The sequence below is a fragment of the Palaemon carinicauda genome, chromosome 33 (assembly GCF_036898095.1).
Source record: "Palaemon carinicauda isolate YSFRI2023 chromosome 33, ASM3689809v2, whole genome shotgun sequence".
NCBI classification, from domain to species: Eukaryota; Metazoa; Arthropoda; class Malacostraca; order Decapoda; family Palaemonidae; genus Palaemon; species Palaemon carinicauda.
The window spans coordinates 77,298,402-77,325,312 of NC_090757.1; the positions used below are offsets into that span (position 1 = coordinate 77,298,402).

Below are 26,911 nucleotides of genomic sequence, written 5' to 3' on the forward strand. Positions count from 1 at the left end.
AAGTGGAATTACCTAAAATATCTTGATATTCATCAAGCCTATCGACTATGAGAGGTGCTCTCTCAATAACATTAAGCCGAGTCATAGTGGCTTGATTAAGTGTATTTCTTAACGTTAATACTACATCCAAGGCTTCTTCACCCCCTTAGACCGCGCGTAACCTAACTTTGAAATCATCCCAGGAAACTGCTTCTTGAAATGAAACACCTCTTAAATACGCACTCGCTTCCCCCTTGGAAAAATCTATAAAACTTTTAGCTTCTTGTAATTGTACAAAAGGGTCTACGATTTGTTTGGCATTTAAATGGGCATCGACGGATGAAATCCATGACACCACATTTTGAGGCAAGAACCCATTAACCCGATCCTGAAAAGGAAGGATTGCTGATCTAACATTTACAAGCGTCACAATCGGGAGGGGGTTAACCTGTCCTGCTGTTGCGTTACTTGGTCCAGGGGCTGGGCTCACAGGGGGCGTCATGTTTACGGTATTTCTTTTCCTATCTCTTCGACCCCTTGCAATTCTATCAAAGTATCTATATGAATACAGACGTTCACTGCGTAAACGCATAAGCACTAAATGATAAAGATTATAAAAAAATTCCCCAAAACAATGATACTAATACACAGATATTTCCCGAGAATTTCTGAAAGAAAACGGAACACAGAGATATTTCCCGAGAATTTCTGAAAGAAAACGTGACACAAAGATATTTCCCGAGAATTTCTGAAAGAAAACGGAATTAGCACAACGAGAGAAAAAAGTTTTAGATGAGAATTCGGAGTTGAACACAGTTTCCTTTAATGAAAGGAAATAGAAGATTAGCAAACAACTCACTCCAGTAATAATGGACTAACGACTCGTGATAACTACACCTCACTGCTCAATACTGAAATGAATAGGAAAATGTACTTAGCTTATATGGGGTTGTGTGATGTCGTCATTTCCTCTCTCTCTCTTGATGTTTGGGTGAATGTATTCAGTCCTATTTCCTCTCTCTCTCTCTTGATGTTTGGGTGAATGTTTTCGGTCCGATTTCCGTTGAATGTAGTGCTTCCTGGATATGTTTTGTAAGCGTTGAACGTCAGTCCTTGGTTTTCCTAGGATGTTGATTGAAGATCCAGTTCATCAGTTTGTATGTATAACATTCATTAAATGTTTCATTCTTCGATGGACTATGATACTTAGTCAAAATTGTAAATTCATTACTGTTGATTTCTTGAAGATCTTTCTCTGGTTTTTAGAGTTTTATTCGCTGGTTCTTGAAGATCTTTCTCTGATTCTTAAGTTTTATTCGCTGGTTCTTGAAGATCTTTCTCTGATTCTTAGAGTTTTATTCGCTGGTTCTTGAAGATCTTTCTCTGATTCTTAGAGTTTTACCGCTGGTTCTTGAAGATCTTTCTCCGATTCTTAGAGTTTTAGCGCTGCCACCATTTATTAGTGTGCTACTGTTGTTAACACACATTCAGTATGTTCGTTGGTATGTTACATCTTTAAGTAAAGTCAGTTAAGTTAACTTTAAAATGGTTTATTCTTTAAAAACAACAGTGTTAACATCTCCATCACAGGAGTATAGCTGGTTTGGTCGGATGACCATTCCATATGATGTATTGATAAGAACTGGCTAAAATATCGATATCACAGATATCGTATAGTCAGTTATCTCGGCATTTAAACACATAATGTAAACTAAACATTAGTATAGGAAGACACCTGCATCCAGTGGCGACACAACTCTTTCTCACGGTTCGTATTTGTGTTTATTCTTCATAAAAATGTTATATTGCTGAGATATGGTATTTGCATCCTCCTATGACCTGACTACAACACTTCTCACATTAGCTTCTACTTCCACAATGACTTATTACGTCATGAGTTTTAAACAAGTAATATATGATTATTACATATATCTATATATATATATATATATATATATATATATATATATATATATATATATATATATATATATATATATATATATATATATATATATATCATCAATGTCTATTGACAAAAAGGGCCTCAGTTAGAATTTGCCAGTCATCTCTACTTTGAGCTTTTAAATCAATACTTCTCCATTCATCATCTCCTACTTCACGCTTCATAGTCCTCAGCCATGTAGACCTGGGTGTTCCAACTTTTCTGATGCCTTGTGGAGCCTAGTGGAATGTTTGGTGAACTATCTCTCTAGGGGAGTGCAAAGAGCATGCAGAAACTATCTCCATCTACCCATCACCATGATCTCATCCACATTAAGCACCTGAGTAATCTCTCTTAGAGTTTCATTTCCGATACTGTTCCACCATTTAACTCTTAATTGACTTCCGAGGGCTTTCTTCTCAAATAAACACAATTTGTTGGACACTGTTTCATTGTCATACCACGATTCATGTTCATTTATCTTGAGCCAACCTCATGTGATATTCCATGCATTCTGATAAGTAAGCTTTGCAAGTCCTGTGGCGTTTTGCTAATATGGACAGCGTCAACAGCATACGCTAAGTCAGCTAATTTCCTGTTACCAATCCAGTCCAATCCTTCTCTGCCATCCCAACTGTTCTGTGCATTAAAACTCCATGAGGAGGATACACAACACAAGTAGAAAACACTTTCCCTTGGAGTACTCCACTGTCCACCGGAAATTCATTTGATAAAACTCCATTAATATTAATTTTGCACTTGCAATGCTCATGAACAGACAATCAAATTTACATATTTAAGAGGAACTCCACAATAATCAGGACTCTCCACAAAATTGGCCGGTGCACAATATCAAAGGCTTTTTCATAACCCAAAAATGTCATCAAAAGTGGATTTCTATATTCTACACATTGCTGTACAACATATCTTAAAAATTAAAATCTAGTCAGTAAAACTTCTACCTTTTTGAAATCTTGCTTGTTCATGTCTCAGGTTTTCATCAACCTTTCTCTCTAGTCTCTTTAGAATGAACATACTACAGAATATATTTTTATGACAACTGATGTAAGTGTGAGCCTTTGTAATCACTGCAATCTGGTAGGACTCCATAGAGGAGTCTCTATGGGTGTTCTCTCACATGAAAGAGAGAGGTGATCACCCGCAGGATGCTTGCCTCGGACTTTGCTCCGCCCATGCTGGATGATCTGCCGGGGGGGGGGGGGTATTTGCCCAACCCAGGGCAGCGGTGGCAAGTGCCGAGGACGAGGTAGGAGGAGAGAATGAGGCAAGGCAAGAATCAGCAGGCTGAGCTGCATAAGATTCCTCAGGGTCAAGAAGATTCACACTGAGCAGAACCCTTGGGTTAACTTCCAAGGCAGAAGAACCTTGCCATTCTGCAACCCGCCGAAGGAGCTGCAACAAAACCTCCTTCGAAAGCGGGCAGGGCAATCCCAGGGACAGCCCCACCTGAATAACATCAGAAAGCATTAAGGACCCCCCGGGGGAGAGGCCGCTTTACTAGGGTGAAGAAAAACCGTCTCTCGAGAACCGAGGTTGTCCAGGAGTTAATTGTTCTGCACTACTATTCAACGGTTCCTCAGAGGAAACCGGCCGAGCAGGAGCTTCGGAGGGAGGTTGGGGGGGGGAAGCAGTTTGGGGTTTCTTCTGCTTCGAGAAAGACCCCAAAGAGGACGAATCCATTCAAGCCTTCTTCTTCCGTTGGGGCCCGAACATTTCCCACTAGGACGCAGACCACTCCCGACACTCATCACAAGCATTGTTGGTATCACACTGTAAACCTTTACAGGCGGGACACAAACGGTAAGGATCAGTGTCAATGGAGGACATAAATGTCCCCTAAGAATGGCCAAGTTCAGGGCAGATTTGCATCGCTGGTAAGAAGGCACATAAAAAGTGTGAAAGAAAAAGCAAAAAGGATTGGTAATAATGGCTGTCAAACAAAAAAAAGTTGGTGAGGGGAAGAGCGTTAACAAATGTTCTCCACCAGAGCCAAAAGCAAAGTGAGTAACAAATACAGGTGTATGATTGAGAGGGGTAGCTACTAGCAGGTGGGTGGTTAACCCTTGCTAAAATTTTAATGGCTTGTCTTCCAGCTTTGCCGGAAGTAATAACTGTTGGTTAGTATTTTAGTTACAGAACACATGTAAATAAATCTGGAAAAATGTAGGAAAATAAATATTCATAACTAAAGAAAAATGTCCTTCCTTTCTATTTCCGTATTTTTCTAACAATTTGGGACAAAATGAAGCCCCACAAAAGTGTTCCAAGCAGACCAATGTAACGCCATGAAATTAGTGTTGGTCGAACCCTCACTTACAAAAGGCTCAGGTGAAAATTACATGCGACTTTGTGCCAATGAAAATAAGTGAAAATGATGCCTTATACAACTAAGAAACCTGATGGTAACATCAAACTTAAGATACAAAGGGGTACAACAAATTTCTTAAATAGGACCTAATTCTGATTTGGCCCACAGACTATACTCTACTATACTTACTCCACTACGAAAGACAACTGGTGATGTAATGTCATCTACATACATTAAGTGAATCAGATCCTTGTAGAGACATCGCACATCTGAAATTAGGAAACATTTAAAAAAAAATGTATAGCCTAAAATAAAAGGATACATGATTAAGCCACTTATAAACCTGAGTTTCAATTACAATACAATACCATACCTAAGTCTCAATTAGCTGAACCTAATATGAGTAAAGATTATATGAAATGCAGGACTATACAGTATTCCACAAAACTGCTATGTAGTTAAACTCTGCTCCGAATTTGTGTGTTCTTGTTTTCACCACACTACACACTACATGAAAGACTGATGCAGTACTAGTTATACAATAAAGTTGAACATCGTTAGAGTAGTCTAGTCCAGATTTTGTAAGTATTTTACCCTACCTATTAAAATACTACTACCATGAAAATCTTCTGTTTCTGAAGCAAATGTTTTAAGTTTAAATGCTTAAACTTGATACTCTATTAGTAAGCATGCTAGCAAACCTCACATGAACATCTGATGCACTCAGGATTTTCAATGCTTTTGTAAGTTCATTTCAAACTTAAAGATTCCTTTAATGAATTTTTGGGGTTATGGTGTGGTTTCCAAGGACTTTTCTGTAAAAGGCTAGAACAGAGAATCCAATAGGACACAAATACCCAAGAAAAATTATATCCCCAGCTCTAGGGGTGGTGTATAAACATGCAAAGCATGGATTCGGTGTGTATAAGAGAGACCATTCAAGTTCAAGAACTACTAATTGATTGATTGATTTGAAGTTTTCTGGCATCCTGACATTGAAGGTTATCGACGCCGATATCGTTTACATAAATAAAGATTAAAAGAATATTCAATCTTACCCAGAGAAGTAAATATGTTATAAAAGTTGAATAGCATTAAGAAGACCTGCTTCTGATATAAATTTAAAAATGCCACTAGAAGTAAATATGTTATAAGAGTTAAATAGCATTAAGAAGACCTGCTTCTGATAGAAATTTAAAAATGCCACTAGCATTGTAGGACACATCATGTCCAAGGATCTTGGCCAGGATGAACCTGCCATCATCACCTCGAGCCTTAAACAGATATCTATTTCTTAAGTTATTATAATTGGGGCATTCGATCAACAAATGTCTCACTGTTAAAGGTACCAAACAGTCGTCGAAATACGGTTGGTGTTGGCCCTTCAGAAGAAATTTGTGTGTCACCCGTGTGTGACCAATGGAGAGACGACAAAGAGACGTTTCCCACTTTTGGGGCATCGTGTTATATCTCCAAGGAGATATGACATTTGTTACCTCTCTCAATCTTACTACCATCTAGACCTTCCCAGTGCTGCTGACAACTATTACAAAACAATTTCCAGATGTTAGGTAGGAATCATTAAAGGGAATAGGATACCTTCTTGGTAGCAACTCGGATGCAGCATTCTTCGCCGGTAAATCTGCCTTCTCATTCCTAGAGGGTTACTAAAATTAAAAACTTCCAAAGCTTGAAGAACACTCCTTGCATCACTAAAAATAGTAAAATTACCCTCCTTCTACAACGCTATTTTCTCAATAGCGGTTAGTAAGCCATAAAGTTTGGCAGTAAATATGGAAGCTGTTAGAGGAAGTGCACCTCTACAATTAACATCATTACTATGTACTCCAAATCCAAAGCCAAAATCAGATTTGGAGCCATCAGCATATATAAAAGTCGATCCCCTATGTTCTGCAACATGTTCCATAAAAAGAGACCTGGACTCTAAGTCACTCATATTCTTCTTAACACTAATAAAATATTTACAAAAAGATACCTCTGGTAATTTCCATGGAGGCATTGATGATACCTTAAATGGAAGCACCTTACTTCTAATTATATTCAGACTGTTGATTAATTGTTTCACCCGAAAGCCATGAGGTTGAGGAGATTTAGGGTGCAACTCCAAGCATGATGTGTGTCTTACAATGCTTGCAGTCCGGAAGGCTAAAGAGTTAGGGAGCTTTTGCAACCCAAACCAATACCGAGCAATAGAAGACTTTCGGTAAAGGTCTAAAGATAATTCTACGGCATCAACAAGGAGACATGTAAAGGGCGAAGTTATAAACGCTCCTGTGGACAATCTAATACCAGCATGATGTATTGAATCTAACATCTATAATTGGCTTGGGGTGGCTGAAGAGTATATTTCACATCCATAACTAATTTCGGAAAAAATCAAGGCCTTGTATAATTTCGAAATAGTATTGTGGTCTAACCCCATGATATATGGGACAATACTTTTAAAAGATTCAGAGCCTCCAGACATTTATCTTTTAACGCTTTTAAATGAGAAATCCACGTAAGCCTACAAGCAAATATCAAACCTAAAATTTTAGCTTCATTTACATATGGGATACGTTGAACTTTAATGTATATATCCAGGTCTGGATGCACTCCTTGGATACAACAGAAATGGACAATAGTAGTTTTACTCATCAAGAACTTAAATCCATTCGTATCGGCCCACTGGATAATTTTGTCAATAGAGAGTTGTAGTTTTCTCTCAACCATTGCCATTTCAACTCCAGCAAATGATATTGAGAGATCATCCACAAATAATGTTGAGAGCACATCCTGGGGAATGACTGAGTATAACCCATTAATAGCTAGTGCAATCCGGGTTATACTCAGCACACTACCCTGAGCAACTCCTTCTTACTGGTATTTACCTCCTGATAGAGTTTCCCCCACTCTCATTTGAAAAACTCTATGAGAAAGAAATGACAGAATAAATAGTGGTAGTTCTCCTTTTAATCCTAATTCATGAATTGTTTCAAGTTCACCATATCTCCATGTGATATCATAGGCCTTTTCAAGGTCAAAAAAAGACTGTCACATGGTGCTGTTTGGAAGCAAACGCTTCACAAGGAGAGGACTCAAGTCGTATCAACACATCAGTCGTTGAGTGTATTTTTCTAAATCCACATTGAATCGGTGATAAAATATCCTCCTTTTCAAGGTACGAAATCGGTCTTGCTTTGACCATCTTCTCCATGATTTTACAGAAACAAGATTTCAATGCAATAAGAATTGAATTGAATATAGGATTTAGGCATTAAGCCAAGCACTGGGGCATCAAGGGCCATTCAGCGCTATATAACGAAAATCATTCAATCATATCTGTACACTCACACCATTTAGTATCATTTTAACCTTTAATACAAATCGTAACACTTTCATACAATAAAATCTAGATGTGAAATAAATAGGGATTAAAAGGGTAAAATAAATAAATAAATTAATAAAATCAATTATAGCTCGTAATATAACCCAATACTTTGTATAAATTTTCTCAAGTTCAGGGTATTACAGTTTTCCCCCAGTATATCTCTTAAAGGTTTGTCCTGGAGTAAATGTGTCCTCCTCTGAAGATTAAAAACAGGACAATCGACTAAAATATGTTTAACATCCATTGTCACTTGACAGGTATTACAAAGAGGGGCCTGTCTCCCTTCCCCACTCTTCATTAAATAATTGTGCGTTGCATGTGTATGGCCAATACGTAGCCTAGTTATAATAATGGTATCCCTTCTACTTGTAGAATTACAAGATGACCATTTATCCACAAATGGGTGGATTTGTTTCAATTTTGTATTGGTGGTCAGTTCAGACCATCGAGCTTGGCACTTATTTTTACAGTAATGAATGAATGAATGATTTAAAAGTTTTCAGGCATCCTGACATCTAAGGTCATTGACGCCGGTAACATCTAATTTATGTATACAAAAATAAAAAATAAAATAAAATAAAAATTAAATAGTATTCAATAAAAATAATAAAAATTGAATGTCATAAAAGTTAAATATTTTTCAGAAGACCTGCTTCTGAAATAAATCTAAAAATGCCACTTGCATGGTAGGACACATCATTTCCAAGAATCTTGGCAAGGATGAACCTGCCACCCTCACCTCGATTGATTGATTGATTGATTTAAAGTTTTCAGGCATCCTGACATCTGAGGTCATTGACGCCGGTAACATTTAATTTATGTATACAAAAATAAAAGATAAAATAAAATAAAAAATAAAAGAGTATTCAATTAAAATCATAAAAGTTGAATGTAATAAAAGTTAAATATTTTTCAGAAGACCTGCTTCTGAAATAAATCTAAAAATGCCACTTGCATGGTAGGACACATCATTTCCAAGAATCTTGGCAAGGATGAACCTGCCACCCTCACCTCGAGCCTCAAACAAATATCTATTCCGCAAGTTGTTATAATTGGGGCATTCGGTCAGCAAATGCCTTACTGTTAGAGGTACTAAGCAGTCATCACAATACGGTTGGTGTTGGCCCTTCAGCAGAAACTCGTGTGTCAACCGAGTGTGACCAATACGGAGACGACAAAGAGACGTCTCCCATTTTCGGGGCATCATATTATACCTCCAAGGAGATATGTCATTTGTTATCTCTCGCATTTTATTGCCATCTTGACTATCCCATTGCTGTTGCCATTTATTGCAAACCAAGTTCTTGATGACAGGTAAGAAATCATTACAGGCATTGGGATACCTTCTTGGCAGCAACTCGGATGCAGCCTCCTTAGCCAGTGAATCTGCCTTCTCATTCCCAGACACACCTACATGTGCTGGAACCCAACAAAATTGAACTGTTATACCTCTCCGTCCAATAATGAGAAGCCATTCTAAAATCTTTAAAACTAGAGGGTTATTAGAATTAAAAACTTCCATAGCTTGAAGGACACTCCTTGCATCACTAAAAATTGTAAAATTACCCTCCTTCTCCAATGCTATTTTCTCAATAGCGGTTAATATGCCATACAGTTCGGCAGTAAATATGGAAGCGGTCAGAGGAAGTGCACCTCTACAATTAAAACCCTTACTATGTACTCCAAATCCAACGCCAGCATCAGATTTGGAGCCATCAGTATAGATAAAAGTTGATCCTCTATGTTCTTTAACATGTTCATTAAAAAGAGACCTGGCTTCTAGGTCTGACATATTCTTCTTATCTCCAATAAAATATTTACAAAAAGATATCTCTGGTAACTTCCATGGAGGCGTTGATGATACCTTGAATGGAAGTACCTTATTTCTAATTATATCCAGACTATTTAATAATCGTTTCACCCGAAAGCCATAGGGTTGAGGATTGATTGATTGATTGATTTAAAGTTTTCAGGCATCCTGACATCTGAGGTCATTGACGCCGGTAACATTTAATTTATGTATACAAAAATAAAAGATAAAATAAAATAAAAAATAAAAGAGTATTCAATTAAAATCATAAAAGTTGAATGTAATAAAAGTTAAATATTTTTCAGAAGACCTGCTTCTGAAATAAATCTAAAAATGCCACTTGCATGGTAGGACACATCATTTCCAAGAATCTTGGCAAGGATGAACCTGCCACCCTCACCTCGAGCCTCAAACAAATATCTATTCCGCAAGTTGTTATAATTGGGGCATTCGGTCAGCAAATGCCTTACTGTTAGAGGTACTAAGCAGTCATCACAATACGGTTGGTGTTGGCCCTTCAGCAGAAACTCGTGTGTCAACCGAGTGTGACCAATACGGAGACGACAAAGAGACGTCTCCCATTTTCGGGGCATCATATTATACCTCCAAGGAGATATGTCATTTGTTATCTCTCGCATTTTATTGCCATCTTGACTATCCCATTGCTGTTGCCATTTATTGCAAACCAAGTTCTTGATGATTGATTGATTGATTGATTGAAAGTTTTCTGGCATCCTGACATCTAAGGTCATTGACGCCGATACCATTTACTGTATATGAAAATTAATAGAGAATTCGATTAAAACCATAAAAATTAAGAAGTCATTAAAATAGTTAAATAGTTTTCAGAAGACCTGCTTCTGAAATAAATCTAAAAATTCCGCTCGCATAATAAGACACATCATGTCCAAGAATCTTGGCAAGGATAAACCTGCCATCCTCACCTCGAGCCTCAAACAGATATCTATTTCTTAAGTTAGTAAAATTAGGGCATTCGGTCAACAAATGCCTCACTGTTAAAGGTACTAAGCAGTCCTCGCAATACGGTTGGTGTTGGCCCTTCAGCAGAAACTCGTGTGTCAACCGTGTGTGACCAATACGGAGACGACAAAGAGTCGTCTCCCATTTTCGGGGAATCATGTTATACCTCCAAGGTGATATGATATTTGTTACTTCCCTCATTTTATTGCCATATTGACTGTCCCAGTGCTGTTGCCATTTATCACAAACCAATTTCTTGATGTAAGGTAGGAGATCGTTACATGGAATGGGATACCTCCTTGGTAGCAACTCGGATGCCGCATTCTTCGCCAGTAAATCTGCCTTCTCATTCCCAGACACACCTACATGTGCTGGAACCCAACAAAATCGAACAGTTATACCTTTCCGTCCAATAATAAAAAGCCATTCTAAAATCTTTAAAACTAGAGGGTTACTAGAATTAAAAACTTCTAAAGCTTGAAGAACACTCCTTGCATCACTAAAAATTGTAAAATTACCCTCCTTTTCCAAAGCTATTTTCTCAATAGCGGTTAATATGCCATACAGTTCGGCAGTAAATATGGAAGCTGTTAGAGGAAGTGCACCTCTACAATTAAAATCATTACTATGTACTCCAAATCCAACGCCAGCATCAGATTTGGAGCCATCAGTATATATAAAAGTCGATCCCCTATGTTCTTCGACATGTTCCATAAAAAGAGACCTGGATTCTAAGTCAGTCATATTCTTCTTAACTCCAATAAAGTATTTACAAAAAGATATGTCAGGTAATTTCCATGGAGGCGTTGATGATACCTTGAATGGAAGTACCTTATTTCTAATTATATCCAGACTATTTAAAAATCGTTTCACCCGAAAGCCATAAGGTTGAGGAGATTTTGGGTGCAACTCAAAGTATGATGCGTGTCTTACAAGGCTTGCAGTCTGAAAGGCTAGAGAGCTAGGGAGTCTTTGCAATCTAAACCAATACCGAAGAATGGAAGACATTCGGTACAGGTCTAGAGGTAACTCTCCAGCATCAACAAGGAGACTTGGGATAGGCGAGGTTTTAAAAGCTCCAGTAGATAATCTAATACCTGCATGATGTATCGAGTCTAATATTTTTAACCGGCTTGGGGTGGCTGAAGAATATACCTCACAACCATAACTAATTTTGGAAAAAATCAAGGCCTTGTATAATTTTAAAATAGTATTGCGGTCTGCCCCCCATGATGTATGGGACAATACTTTTAAGATATTCAGAGCTTCAACACATTTAGCTTTTAGCGCTTTTAGGTGAGAAACCCAGGTAAGTCTACAGTCAAATATCAAACCTAAAAATTTGGTTTCCGATACACAGGGTATCCGTTGACCTTTAATGTATATATCCGGGTCTGGATGTACTCCCCGGATACGACAAAAATGGACAATGGTAGTTTTACTTGTCGAGAACTTGAATCCATTCATGTCAGCCCACTGGATAATTTTATCAATAGAGAGTTGGATTTTTCTCTCAACCATTGCCATTCTAGTGCCAGCAAATGATATTGAGAGATCATCCACAAATAATGTTGAGAGAACATCCTGGGGAATGGCTGAGGATATCCCATTAATTGCTAGTGCAAAAAGGGTTACACTCAGCACACTACCCTGAGGAACTCCTTCTTCCTGGCACTTACTCTCTGATAGAGCTTCCCCCACTCTCACTTGAAAAACTCTACGTGAAAGAAATGCCTGAATAAATAGTGGCAGCTCTCCTCTCAATCCCAATTCATGAATGGTTTTAAGAATACCATATCTCCATGTGGTATCATATGCCTTTTCAAGGTCAAAAAATACTGTAACATGGTGCTGTTTGGAAGCAAAGGCTTCACAAATAGAAGACTCAAGTCGTATCAACACATCAGTCGTTGAGTGCATTTTTCGGAATCCACATTGAATCGGTGATAAAATACCTTTCTTTTCAAGGTACCATATCAGCCTTGCATTGACCATCTTCTCCATGATTTTACATAAACAAGATGTCAATGCAATTGGACGATAGTTTGCTGCTAAAAACTTGTCTTTACCGGGTTTTAAAAAGGCTAAAATAATGGCTAGTTCCCAAACACTTGGGTAACTATGATCATGCCATATTCTATTAATAATACTTAAAATAAATAGCTTTGTATTAAAATGTACATGTTTAATCATTGCATATGGAATTCCATCGGGTCCAGGGGCTGTATCATTGCAATGAGCAAGTGCGGAATCAAATTCTCTTTCAGTGAAAGGAGAATTATACGACTCTTCCCTTCTTGTTGCAAAATTTAAAATTTTCTTTTCTTCAGTGCTCCTATACTGGTGACCAGGGGCTCCTTCACACTTGCTGGATACATTTGAAAAATGATTAGCCAGGGCATTGCTAACATCATTTGCTTCGGTTACATACTGGCCATTCACCTTCAACACTGGTGGTGGGTTGGGGGTGAATTTGCCAGCTATCTTTTTTACTTTCCTCCACACAGCAGATGGTGGTGTCCTACTGTTAATGGAGGAAACAAAAGACATCCATGACTGGCGCCTTGCTTCTTTCATGGCACGACGGAACTGTGCTCTACATTTCTTGTACATAATTAAATTCTCATCAGATCTGCGTCTACGCAATCGTGTTAGAGATCTTCTTGTGGCTCTGTGGAGGGCAGTTAGTTCTGAAGACCACCACGGGACGGGTCGTCGTTTGAATAACCCTGTTGTTTTGGGAATTGAATTGACTCCTGCTGTATGGAGAGTTCCATTCAGTAAGTCTATGGCATCATCGATATTTTCAACTTGTCCTGCATCCCCCTCAATTTCGCTTAGTTCACGAAATTTATCCCAGTCCGCCTTGTCAAGATTCCATCGTGGCGATCCCTGTAAAGGTGGACCATTGTTGGTGTTTATAATGATTGGTGCGTGATCACTAGTATGCCAATCATCTAATGTTCTCCAATCAAAGTCGAGAAGGCAATTAGAGCTTACGATTGATAGGTCAATACATGACAAGGTACCTGTCTGGACATGAAAGTGTGTGGGCTCTCCTGTATTAAGGAGTCCCACATCTTCATTTTCCACAATTGATGATATGATATTTCCCCTCGTGTTTGCTAAAACATCACCCCACAAAGGGTGTCTACCATTCAAATCTCCAAGTAAAAGGAAAGGTTGAGGGAGTTGTTGAATCACCTCCACTAAGTTGTCATACAAAATGTTATCATTTGGAGGCAAGTACAGAGAACAAATTGTATATTTTCGCCCTATGTCGATCTGTACAACCACTGCCTGCAGAGGTGTACGAATAGACAGAGAAACTTGGGGAACATCTCGACGAACGTATATGAGACTTCCGCCATGGCTCCCCACTTGGTGATCATATGGTGTCCTATAACTAATGTATTCGCGAGGGCAAGGGGTATTATGATCAAGTTTGCTCTCCTGTAGACAAATAATTATGGGGGAATGCTCATGAATAAGGAGCTTAAGTTCTTCATATTTGGCCCTTAAACCCTGACAATTCCATTGCAAAATGGAGGAAAAAACTATGGTTTATAATTTGGTAGACCCCTTGGATGGAGTCTTCCCATTAGCAGTGTTTGATCTAACACTATTTTTTGGTGGTTTTATTAAAGAGGGTCTTGATAGATTGGGTTTAGAATTTAGGATTTTCTTTTTGTCTTTTTGATCTGATTGTTGAGGAGGTTGGTGGACCTCCACTTGAATTTCCGATTTATTTAAATTGACTTCCAGATCAGAAATATCAACTGACAAATCATCATACTTATTTGACGTCGTAATTTTGATATTTCTTATGGAGGGGGGCGAGAGAGATGGAGGTCTCTCTCTTTTCCGATTAGTAGGTTTTGAGCTACCAGGTTTTTGCACCTTCCCCAATACAGGTGCACCTGGTAACTTGGTGTCAGGTGGCATCTCCATCAAATCAGGCAAGGACATGGCCTGGGAGAGGTTAGTACTATTGCTGGTAATGGGGGACGAAGGCTGTACAGAAATGGGCAATGACCCATTTTTAATACGCTGTGGCAAAGCCTCAGAAGGCGATATGATTACCTTGTCATGCAGTACTTTATTATCAGAGGTTGTATTTCTTTTCTTAGGATTACTGGCAGTGCTAGGTGGGGTTGCTGTCTCCTGTGGTAAATTTACCTTTGATTTTAAGGCCTTTGCATAGCTGGTTGATTTATTCAACAATCTTTTTGCATGTCCCACACTTATGTGTTCTAAACTTGATTTGTTTAGGGCAGCTTCCTCCAACTTATACAGTTCGCATCTCCTATCAGTTGATTTATGATTCAAATTGCAATTTGAACACCTGGCCTCAAGTGTACATTCTCCATGATAAGTTTTGGAGCAAATACCACACAATTTTCCATTTTTACAAACTTTGGATGGGTGTCCAAATTTAAAACAATTAAAACATTGCAGGGGCTTTTGTTTGAAAGGCCGAACTTTAATCCTTTCATTTTCAATAAAAATATGGAAAGGTACATCAGCATCCTGGAAAGTGAGTATAATCATTGAAGTTCCAGGAATCTTATGCACTTTCCATACATTTAATGGACACATAGAAAGTATCTCCTCCTCTGTAAATTCGTATAAGTCCTTATTAAAGACCACTCCCCTTCCATAACTAAAATTAAGATGAGGTTTCATTTCCAATGTAATTTCATCACTGCCTGTCTGTAAGTTAGACAGTATTGCAGACTGAGTCGAAGATTTGGCATGGATGAGATAACTGTTCTTCCCAAAACGAGATATATCTCCAGGTGCTATGGTTCCTACTTTTTTTTGGATAAACTTACATATCTTAAAATAATTCCCTATTATCCCTTTAGGTTCAGCTAAGAGCCACATTGGTGGTTTGGGTTTTCTCTGTGAAGGCATGGGTACATTTCTATTTTTTTCAAACCAATCAGCAGGTTTGTACACATCCAATTCCTTTGGGACCTTATCACAAAGAGCTCCCATGATGTTCAATTCGTTAATTTTGATACTACTAATATTACTTATGGCATTAAACGCCTCATCGTGACTTTCAAAAGATATCCAAGAGTCCCATTTTTCATCTCCAAGTCTCATCCTTATTTCCTTTATCAATCCATAGCACTCAAATGCTCTATATATATCATCATAATTTGTCTCTAATGGGATTTGGGAAACATGAAGGAATCGTAGTTTCCCTGTGTTACCCAAATTGCTAGATTTTTTAACATCAGTAGAGTGGTCCTTTTTAGTTCGAAGGTCGTCAACAGAGTTTTCCTTAATTACAGTAGCAGAAGTCGTCAACAGTGCCGGGGGGGAGTCAGCAAATCCAGGGGATGGGGAGTCAGTATTTGAAGGGTCCATATTTAAGGATGGGATTTTCAGGTTTTTTGTTGTTTTGTTGGGGTACCTGCTTGAGAATTATAAGAAAGTATCATACGTTGGAAAGGAAATTTGCATTCTCCACTATCGGCACAATGAGAGTATATTTCCCCGATGGTCCACTCCATACCCTACCCGAAGGATAGCATCAAAACAGATATAGAGGCACAGGTGTAAGCTAAACCCGCCTGTTAGGACTGAGACCAAAGTAATATGGAATCATCCTCCCCATATCTGTAATGATGGGCTTCCGGCCAAAAGCCAAGAGTCCCACCTCAAGGATTGGATCCCCCTGGATTCCGATGACCCAACCCTTGAGAGTAGTTCCGCCAAAAAGGTCCAAACCATCTTTGGGATGGCTGAGATCATCCAATACTCTCATATATAGCTTTGAATGCGAATACCTCCCAACCGTGATCCCTTCTCCCATTCATCTAAGCAGGCAGTAATAACGAATGTGGAAATATCCACGCCATTTAAATAAAATAGAAAAAAAAATAGATAAATAAATAAATGAACAAATACAATAAATAAATATATATATATGCATACATCTACATATATATATAACTAAGAAAAATAATAATCATAGAGATAGGACAGCAAGATGAAAGAAAGTTGATAAAATTAAGAGAAGGTCGAAGTAATATTAAGCAGAAGAAAAAGATGAAAGAGAGAAATTTAGATTCGAACTGGGGGAGCAATTTCCCGAAGTTCGAGAGCCCTCTTGCCCGTCACCAAGATTCAGCACGGGAATGAAATGCCGTGCTGAAGCTCAATGACTTCATCAAGGCATTCTCTCATTAAGAGGGAAGTTCTTGATGACAGGTAAGAAATCATTACAGGCAATGGGATACCTTCTTGGCAGCAACTCGGATGCAGGCTCCTTAGCCAGTGAATCTGCCTTCTCATTCCCAGACACACCTACATGTGCTGGAACCCAACAAAATTGAACTGTTATACCTCTCCGTCCAATAATGAGAAGCCATTCTAAAATCTTTAAAACTAGAGGGTTATTAGAATTAAAAACTTCCATAGCTTGAAGGACACTCCTTGCATCACTAAAAATTGTAAAATTACCCTCCTTCTCCAATGCTATTTTCTCAATAGCGGTTAATATGCCATACAGTTCGGCAGTAAATATGGAAGCGGTCAGAGGAAGTGCACCTCTGCAATTAAAACCATTACTATGTACTCCAAATCCAACGCCAGCATCAGATTTGGAGCCATCAGTATAGATAAAAGTTGATCCTCTATGTTCTTTAACATGTTCATTAAAAAGAGACCTGGCTTCTATGTCTGACATATTCTTCTTATCTCCAATAAAATATTTACAAAAAGATATCTCTGGTAACTTCCATGGAGGCGTTGATGATACCTTGAATGGAAGTACCTTATTTCTAATTATATCCAGACTATTTAATAATCGTTTCACCCGAAAGCCATAGGGTTGAGGAGATTTTGGGTGCAACTCAAAGTATGATGCGTGTCTTACAAGGCTTGCAATCTGAAAGGCTAGAGAGTTAGGGAGTCTTTGCAATCTAAACCAATACCGAAGAATGGAAGACATTCGGTAAAGGTCTAGAGGTAACTCTCCAGCATCAACAAGGAGACTTGGGATAGGCGAGGTTTTAAAAGCTCCAGTAGACAATCTAATACCTGCATGATGTATCGAGTCTAATATTTTTAACCGGCTTGAGGTGGCTGAAGAATATACCTCACAACCATAACTAATTTTGGAAAAAATCAAGGCCTTGTATAATTTTAAAATAGTACTGCGGTCTGCCCCCCATGATGTATGGGATAATACTTTTAAGATATTCAGAGCTTCAACACATTTAGCTTTTAATGCTTTTAAGTGAGAAACCCATGTAAGCCTACAATCAAATATCAAACCTAAAAATTTAGCTTCTCTTGCACAGGGTATCCGTTGACCTTTAATGTATATATCCGGGTCTGGATGTACTCCCCGGATACGACAAAAATGGACAATGGTAGTTTTACTTGTCGAGAACTTAAATCCATTCATGTCAGCCCACTGGATAATTTTATCAATAGAGAGTTGGATTTTTCTCTCAACCATTGCCATTTTAGTGCCAGCAAATGATATTGAGAGATCATCCACAAATAATGTTGAGAGAACATCCTGGGGAATGGCTGAGGATATCCCATTAATTGCTAGTGCAAAAAGGGTTACACTCAGCACACTACCCTGAGGAACTCCTTCTTCCTGGCACTTACTCTCTGATAGAGTTTCCCCCACTCTCACTTGAAAAACTCTCCGTGAAAGAAATGCCTGAATAAATAGTGGCAGCTCTCCTCTCAATCCCAATTCATGAATGGTTTTAAGAATACCATATCTCCATGTGGTATCATATGCCTTTTCAAGGTCAAAAAATACTGTAACATGGTGCTGTTTGGAAGCAAAGGCTTCACAAATAGAAGACTCTAGTCGTATCAACACATCAGTCGTTGAGTGCATTTTTCGGAATCCACATTGAATCGGTGATAAAATACCTTTCTTTTCAAGGTACCACACCAGCCTTGCATTGACCATCTTCTCCATGATTTTACATAAACAAGATGTCAATGCAATTGGACGATAGTTTGCTGCTAAAAACTTGTCTTTACCGGGTTTTAAAAAGGCTAAAATAATGGCTAGTTCCCAAACACTTGGGTAACTATGATCATGCCATATTCTATTAATAATACTTAAAATAAATAGCTTTGTATTAAAATGTACATGTTTAATCATTGCATATGGAATTCCATCGGGTCCAGGGGCTGTATCATTGCAATGAGCAAGTGCGGAATCAAATTCTCTTTCAGTGAAAGGAGAATTATACGACTCTTCCCTTCTTGTTGCAAAATTTAAAATTTTCTTTTCTTCAGTGCTCCTATACTGGTGACCAGGGGCTCCTTCACACTTGCTGGATACATTTGAAAAATGATTAGCCAAGGCAGTGCTAACATCATTTGCTTCGGTTACATACTGGCCATTCACCTTCAACACTGGTGGTGGGTTGGGGGTGAATTTGCCAGCTATCTTTTTTACTTTCCTCCACACAGCAGATGGTGGTGTCCTACTGTTAATGGAGGAAACAAAAGACATCCATGACTGGCGCCTTGCTTCTTTCATGGCACGACGGAACTGTGCTCTACATTTCTTGTACATAATTAAATTCTCATCAGTTCTGCGTCTACGCAATCGTGTTAGAGATCTTCTTGTGGCTCTGTGGAGGGCAGTTAGTTCTGAAGACCACCACGGGACGGGTCGTCGTTTGAATAACCCTGTTGTTTTGGGAATTGAATTGACTCCTGCTGTATGGAGAGTTCCATTCAGTAAGTCTATGGCATCATCGATATTTTCAACTTGTCCTGCATCCCCCTCAATTTCGCTTAGTTCACGAAATTTATCCCAGTCCGCCTTGTCAAGATTCCATCGTGGCGATCCCTGTAAAGGTGGACCATTGTTGGTGTTTATAATGATTGGTGCGTTATCACTAGTATGCCAATCATCTAATGTTCTCCAATCAAAGTCGAGAAGGCAATTAGAGCTTACGATTGATAGGTCAATACATGACAAGGTACCTGTCTGGACATGAAAGTGTGTGGGCTCTCCTGTATTAAGGAGTCCCACATCTTCATTTTCCACAATTGATGATATGATATTTCCCCTCGTGTTTGCTAAAACATCACCCCACAAAGGGTGTCTACCATTCAAATCTCCAAGTAAAAGGAAAGGTTGAGGGAGTTGTTGAATCACCTCACTAAGTTGTCATACAAAATGTTATCATTTGGAGGCAAGTACAGAGAACAAATTGTATATTTTCGCCCTATGTCGATCTGTACAACCACTGCCTGCAGAGGTGTACGAATAGGCAGAGAAACTTGGGGAACATCTCGACGAACGTATATGAGACTTCCGCCATGGCTCCCCACTTGGTGATCATATGGTGTCCTATAACTAATGTATTCGCGAGGGCAAGGGGTATTATGATCAAGTTTGCTCTCCTGTAGACAAATAATTATGGGGGAATGCTCATGAATAAGGAGCTTAAGTTCTTCATATTTGGCCCTTAAACCCTGACAATTCCATTGCAAAATGGAGGAAAAAACTATGGTTTATAATTTGGTAGACCCCTTGGATGGAGTCTTCCCATTAGCAGTGTTTGATCTAACACTATTTTTTGGTGGTTTTATTAAAGAGGGTCTTGATAGATTGGGTTTAGAATTTATGATTTTCTTTTTGTCTTTTTGATCTGATTGTTGAGGAGGTTGGTGGACCTCCACTTGAATTTCCGATTTATTTAAATTGACTTCCAGATCAGAAATATCAACTGACAAATCATCATACTTATTTGACGTCGTAATTTTGATATTTCTTATGGAGGGGGGCGAGAGAGATGGAGGTCTCTCTCTTTTCCGATTAGTAGGTTTTGAGCTACCAGGTTTTTGCACCTTCCCCAATACAGGTGCACCTGGTAACTTGGTGTCAGGTGGCATCTCCATCAAATCAGGCAAGGACATGGCCTGGGAGAGGTTAGTACTATTGCTGGTAATGGGGGACGAAGGCTGTACAGAAATGGGCAATGACCCATTTTTAATACGCTGTGGCAAAGCCTCAGAAGGCGATATGATTACCTTGTCATGCAGTACTTTATTATCAGAGGTTGTATTTCTTTTCTTAGGATTACTGGCAGTGCTAGGTGGGGTTGCTGTCTCCTGTGGTAAATTTACCTTTGATTTTAAGGCCTTTGCATAGCTGGTTGATTTATTCAACAATCTTTTTGCATGTCCCACACTTATGTGTTCTAAACTTGATTTGTTTAGGGCAGCTTCCTCCAACTTATACAGTTCGCATCTCCTATCAGTTGATTTATGATTCAAATTGCAATTTGAACACCTGGCCTCAAGTGTACATTCTCCATGATAAGTTTTGGAGCAAATACCACACAATTTTCCATTTTTACAAACTTTGGATGGGTGTCCAAATTTAAAACAATTAAAACATTGCAGGGGCTTTTGTTTGAAAGGCCGAACTTTAATCCTTTCATTTTCAATAAAAATATGGAAAGGTACATCAGCATCCTGGAAAGTGAGTATAATCATTGAAGTTCCAGGAATCTTATGCACTTTCCATACATTTAATGGACACATAGAAAGTATCTCCTCCTCTGTAAATTCGTATAAGTCCTTATTAAAGACCACTCCCCTTCCATAACTAAAATTAAGATGAGGTTTCATTTCCAATGTAATTTCATCACTGCCTGTCTGTAAGTTAGACAGTATTGCAGACTGAGTCGAAGATTTGGCATGGATGAGATAACTGTTCTTCCCAAAACGAGATATATCTCCAGGTGCTATGGTTCCTACTTTTTTTTGGATAAACTTACATATCTTAAAATAATTCCCTATTATCCCTTTAGGTTCAGCTAAGAGCCACATTGGTGGTTTGGGTTTTCTCTGTGAAGGCATGGGTACATTTCTATCTTTTTCAAACCAATCAGCAGGTTTGTACACATCCAATTCCTTTGGGACCTTATCACAAAGAGCTCCCATGATGTTCAATTCGTTAATTTTGATACTACTAATAATACTTATGGCATTAAACGCCTCATCGTGACTTTCAAAAGATATCCAAGAGTCCCATTTTTCATCTCCAAGTCTCATCCTTATTTCCTTTATCAATCCATAGCACTCAAATGCTCTATATATATCATCATAATTTGTCTCTAATGGGATTTGGGAAACATGAAGGAATCGTAGTTTCCCTGTGTTACCCAAATTGCTAGATTTTTTAACATCAGTAGAGTGGTCCTTTTTAGTTCGAAGGTCGTCAACAGAGTTTTCCTTAATTACAGTAGCAGAAGTCGTCAACAGTGCCGGGGGGGAGTCAGCAAATCCAGGGGATGGGGAGTCAGTATTTGAAGGGTCCATATTTAAGGATGGGATTTTCAGGTTTTTTGTTGTTTTGTTGGGGTACCTGCTTGAGAATTATAAGAAAGTATCATACGTTGGAAAGGAAATTTGCATTCTCCACTATCGGCACAATGAGAGTATATTTCCCCGATGGTCCACTCCATACCCTACCCGAAGGATAGCATCAAAACAGATATAGAGGCACAGTTGTAAGCTAAACCCGCCTGTTAGGACTGAGACCAAAGTAATATGGAATCATCCTCCCCATATCTGTAATGATGGGCTTCCGGCCAAAAGCCAAGAGTCCCACCTCAAGGATTGGATCCCCCTGGATTCCGATGACCCAACCCTTGAGAGTAGTTCCGCCAAAAAGGTCCAAACCATCTTTGGGATGGCTGAGATCATCCAATACTCTCATATATAGCTTTGAATGCGAATACCTCCCAACCGTGATCCCTTCTCCCATTCATCTAAGCAGGCAGTAATAACGAATGTGGAAATATCCACGCCATTTAAATAAAATAGAAAAAAAAAAATAGATAAATAAATAAATGAACAAATACAATAAATAAATATATATATATATGCATACATCTACATATATATATAACTAAGAAAAATAATAATCATAGAGATAGGACAGCAAGATGAAAGAAAGTTGATAAAATTAAGAGAAGGTCGAAGTAATATTAAGCAGAAGAAAAAGATGAAAGAGAAATTTAGATTCGAACTGGGGGAGCAATTTCCCGAAGTTCGAGAGCCCTCTTGCCCGTCACCAAGATTCAGCACGGGAATGAAATGCCGTGCTGAAGCTCAATGACTTCATCAAGGCATTCTCTCATTAAGAGGGTATTTTTACAGTAAAGATGAATCTCACTTTTAAGATATTTGTAAGGAATACTCAAGGGGGATGGATTACTTAGCCCTGAAGCTTCCTTTGCTGCCTTATCTACTTGTTCATTCCCATCCACCCCAACATGGGCAGGGACCCAACAGAAGTGAACACTGATACTCTTCCTAGACTGCAAAAGTACTAACCAGTCCTGCACCTCTTGTACTAGATGATGGCCTGGCATAATTTGTTTTAATGAGAGTAAAACACTATTGGAATCCGTAAAAATTGTATAAAAACTATTTTGGTTGCCATTTTTAAAAATATGTTGGACTGCAAGAATTATTGCGTACAGCTCAGCAGTAAAAATTGAACAAGAGGATGAGAGTTTCCTTCTAATAACAATATCCCCCACCACAGCTGCACTTCCAACTCCTGCAGTCGATTTGGAGCCATCTGTAAAAACATGTTTCCCATGATGTTCAGCAGCATGATTTAAAAACTCACTTTTCATTACCCTACTAGGTAAGGTATTTTTCCCTCCTGCCGTAAAACATACTTTAACAGGTGGATTACACCAAGGAGGAGACTTGGGATATCCTACCTCTGCTATCTGTGCTGTTAACAAGCCTACTTCTCTAGCATCATTTTTTAGCTGTACTTCCAAAGGCTTAGGCACTCTAGATCTGTTAGGAGCCCGATCTAAAGGCGCCCTAACATATTTACAGTTAGGATTGTTTCTCACAGCAAGGGACCTAGCTAAAAACCTCAAACTCAACTCCTCTCTGCGAATGGAAAGGGGAGGTATGCCAGAATCAACATAGAGACTGTCAATGGGAGATGTTCTGTAAGCACCTGTGCAGATGCGAACCCCAGCATTGTGAACAATATCAAGTTTTCCAAGTAAAGTCTTTGTAGCTGACCCATATATTTGGCATGCATAGTCTAACTTGCTCAGACACAAAGATGTATAAATTCTAAGCAAAGTTGTTCTATCAGCACCCCAATCAAAATGCGATATCACTTTCAGAATGTTCAGTGACTTCTTAACCCTGATAGATAGGTCATTTATATGGGGACCAAATGTCATTTTCTTGTCGAAAATGACTCCAAGAAACTTGGCACTATCCTCATATGGCAAAATACAACCATTTAAGAAAAGGGTGGGGATCTCTTCCCTTTTACGAGTACGAGTAAAGCAAATGGCTTTGGTCTTCTGAGGAGAAAACATGAATCCACGAGAATTTGCCCATGCGGAAGCAGCATTTATTGCAATTTGAAGATTTTGGCATGCTTGTAGTGCAGATGATCCACTACAATAAATTGCAAAGTCATCGACAAATAGTGATCCTTGTATGCCAGGAGGTATGTGACTAATGAGACTATTAATAGCAACAACAAACAAGGTCACACTCAATAAGCTGCCTTGGGGGACACCTTCTTGCATGTAGGATGAAGATAGTTCTGACCCTACTCTCAAATTGAGCAGTTTGATAAAAATTCTTCAATAAAAGCGAACATATGTCCTCCTATACCCCACGAGGCCAATTGCTTTAAAATACCACCCCTCCAGGTGGTGTCATATGCCTTTTCGAGGTCAAAAAAGACACCCACCACCTGGTTTTGGTTAGAAAAAGCATTTGAAATTTCCCTTGATAACATCAGCAAAGGGTCTAGAGTACTTCGGTTCTTCCTAAAACCAAACTGTCTGTTAGATAAAAGATTTTTTGATTCTAGATACCACACAAGTCTGTTGTTCATCATTCTCTCAAATAATTTGCATATGCAACTGGTCAAGGATATGGGCCTATAACTAGATGGCAGTTCTGGGTCTTTACCAGACTTGTGGCCTGGAATTACAATTGAAGTATGCCAGGAGTCAGGAGATGTATGGGAAGCGCATAGACCATTAAAGGTTTATAATAAAAATTCCTTGGTATCCACTGGAAGATGTGATATCATTTCATACCGGATGCCATCCTCAACTGGGGCAGTTAAAGAGGAGCTGGAGATAGCATTTTGCATCTCCTCCATACTAAAAGGCCGGTTAAAAGCTTCAGTATTTGAAGAAGCAGGAGGAACAACAGATGTTGATGCTCTAATTTGTTGAAATGCTGGGGAATAGTTGTCAGCACTTGATACATGAGCAAAGTGCTTAGCAAGAACCTCTGCTACATCTTTGGGGTCAGATATATATCTATTATTTTCCCTTAATATTGGTAGAGGCTTAGGGACGAATTTACCTTGAAGTTTTCTAATCTTGTCCCATATTTCCTTTGAAGGAGTTTTGGTATTAATATTAGATATATATTTCTTCCAAGATGCTCTCTTTGCCTTTTTAAAAATTCTTTTTTGTTTGGCACAGGCTCTGAGATATGCTATTCTATCTGCTAAATAGTTTGTCCAAGTATCTTCTGAAGCAAGTTCGGGTCACTTTTCTTGCGTTGGCACATTCTTCACTCCACCAAGGAACTACAGAGCGATGAGGTAAACCGCATGTTTTAGGTATAAACTTGCTAGCATTATCATCAATAATATTTTCAAGAAGTTGATAGGCATGCACTGGAAATGTAAATTCATCATACTCTTTATCAGTGTGTGAACAGTTTTCATAAGCTGCCCAGTCTGCCTCATCTATCTTCCATTTTGGTGGACACTGAGAAGGAAGATTATGGACATAATTTAACATTATTGGCCAATGGTCACTGCCATGTAGGTGTTCATTTACTGACCAAAGGTAGTCCAATCGAATGGATGAGGAACAGATTGACAAATCAATGGCTGATGTAGAGTTGTGGAATACATCATACCTAGTTGGAGAACCATCATTCATTAGTATTACATCATTGTTGTCGATTAATTCTTCAACAAGATTACCCCATCTATCGCACACATTTCCACCCCATAAAGTATGCTTTGCATTAAAATCACCCATTAAAATAAAAGGGGCCGGAAGCTGATTGATCAAGTCTTGGAGGTCAGAAAGTCTAAGCCTTCTTGGATTACCAGCATGATCTAAGAGGAAAAGTTCTAAGGATGGTTCAATATACAGCGAGCATAAAGTAATTTTTTTCCTGATATGAGTTCTAACTGCACATGCCTGTAGTGGTGTATTGAGTGGGATTGTTTCAAATTTTAGATTTGTGAATAATAAAACCTGTACCACCTTGAGCTCTTGCAGCTTGCAACGGAGGGGATCTACAAAAATGATAATTGAGTCCAGGATTAAATGGTTTGTCACTGATCTTGGTTTCCTGTAGGCAAATTACCTTCGTGTCTGAGTCCCTGGTTAAAGTTTTTATTTGCTCAATGCTAGTACTTAGACCTCTGCAATTCCACTGGATGATAGACATTATCTTTTGTTATTATTTTTCTTTGTCTCATTTGTCTTTTGGGACTTTTCAGATGAAGCCATGTAAGGCCTGGAGATGGAAGGCTTTACTAGGCCACCACTCTTCTTTTCTTTCTTTCTAGGATCTTTATACAAGTCAACCTTAGGATCATGAGCAGTAGGGCACTTACCTGACTTAGATGAAGGTGAGGATGATGGGGACCTTTTCCTCTTTGGAAGATCTTGTTTTCCAATCTCCATCAAACCAGGTAGAGATTCTGCCTGAGACAATACATTTAAGGTGGTGGAAGCCACATTGGCTTCCTTGGAGGATTGTGGTAGAACTTCAACAGTTCGAGCACTTAACCCAGAAGGCTGGGCTACTACCTCTAGGGGAGATGCTCCTATCGGTGACAACACTTTTGGTGTGTTGGAAACCATATTGACCTCTTTGGAGGTTTGTGCTCTGGCTTTTATAGGCAGAGCACTTGACCCAGATGGCTGGGCTACTACCACTAAGGGAGATGCACCCGACGGGCCAGGTGCTGCCACTGGTCCCCCTGTGGTAGTAAGGGGTAGTGGATTATAATCTTTTGTTGGCATCTTAACCGCGCGAGCAAAATTAAGTTGCCGATTGAGTAAATGCTTTGCATAACCTACACTTATATGTTCAGCATTTGCTTACAAGATTGCAGCTTCTTCTTTCTTGTATTCACTACATCTTTTATCATTTGATTTATGATGATCTTTACAGTTTGCACAGGTTGTATCTCTGTTGCATTGGCCATGTTCTAACAAAGAACAGTTAATACAGATCTTCGTATTATTGCAGTACCGGGAAGGGTGACCGTACTTGAAACAATTAAAGCATTGTAAAGGCCTAGGTTTATATTCTCGAACACATACTCTTTCATTCTCAATAATTATATGATCTGGTATAACAGGGGTTTCAAATGTTAAAACTACCATGCTTGTTTGAGGGATCTTACTTACT

At 38.8% G+C, this 26,911-nt stretch overlaps 1 protein-coding gene across 4 annotated transcripts in view; it reads right to left on the bottom strand.

Moving 5' to 3' along the window:
* Positions 1-4,253: 4,253 nt before the first annotated feature.
* The window catches only part of LOC137626346 (uncharacterized), a 192,779-nt gene continuing 170,121 nt past the window's right edge, over positions 4,254-26,911 (bottom strand). For 3 of the 4 annotated variants that reach the window (XR_011041024.1, XR_011041023.1, XR_011041022.1), the window contains one exon: positions 4,422-4,522. Coding sequence is in view for 1 of the 4 variants with exons in the window: in XM_068357416.1 (XP_068213517.1) it covers positions 4,389-4,522 (134 nt within the window). In the remaining 3 variants the exon portion in view is untranslated. Of the gene's footprint in view, positions 4,523-26,911 lie in introns of all 4 variants that reach the window. The other variant, XM_068357416.1, reaches the window with a different exon arrangement.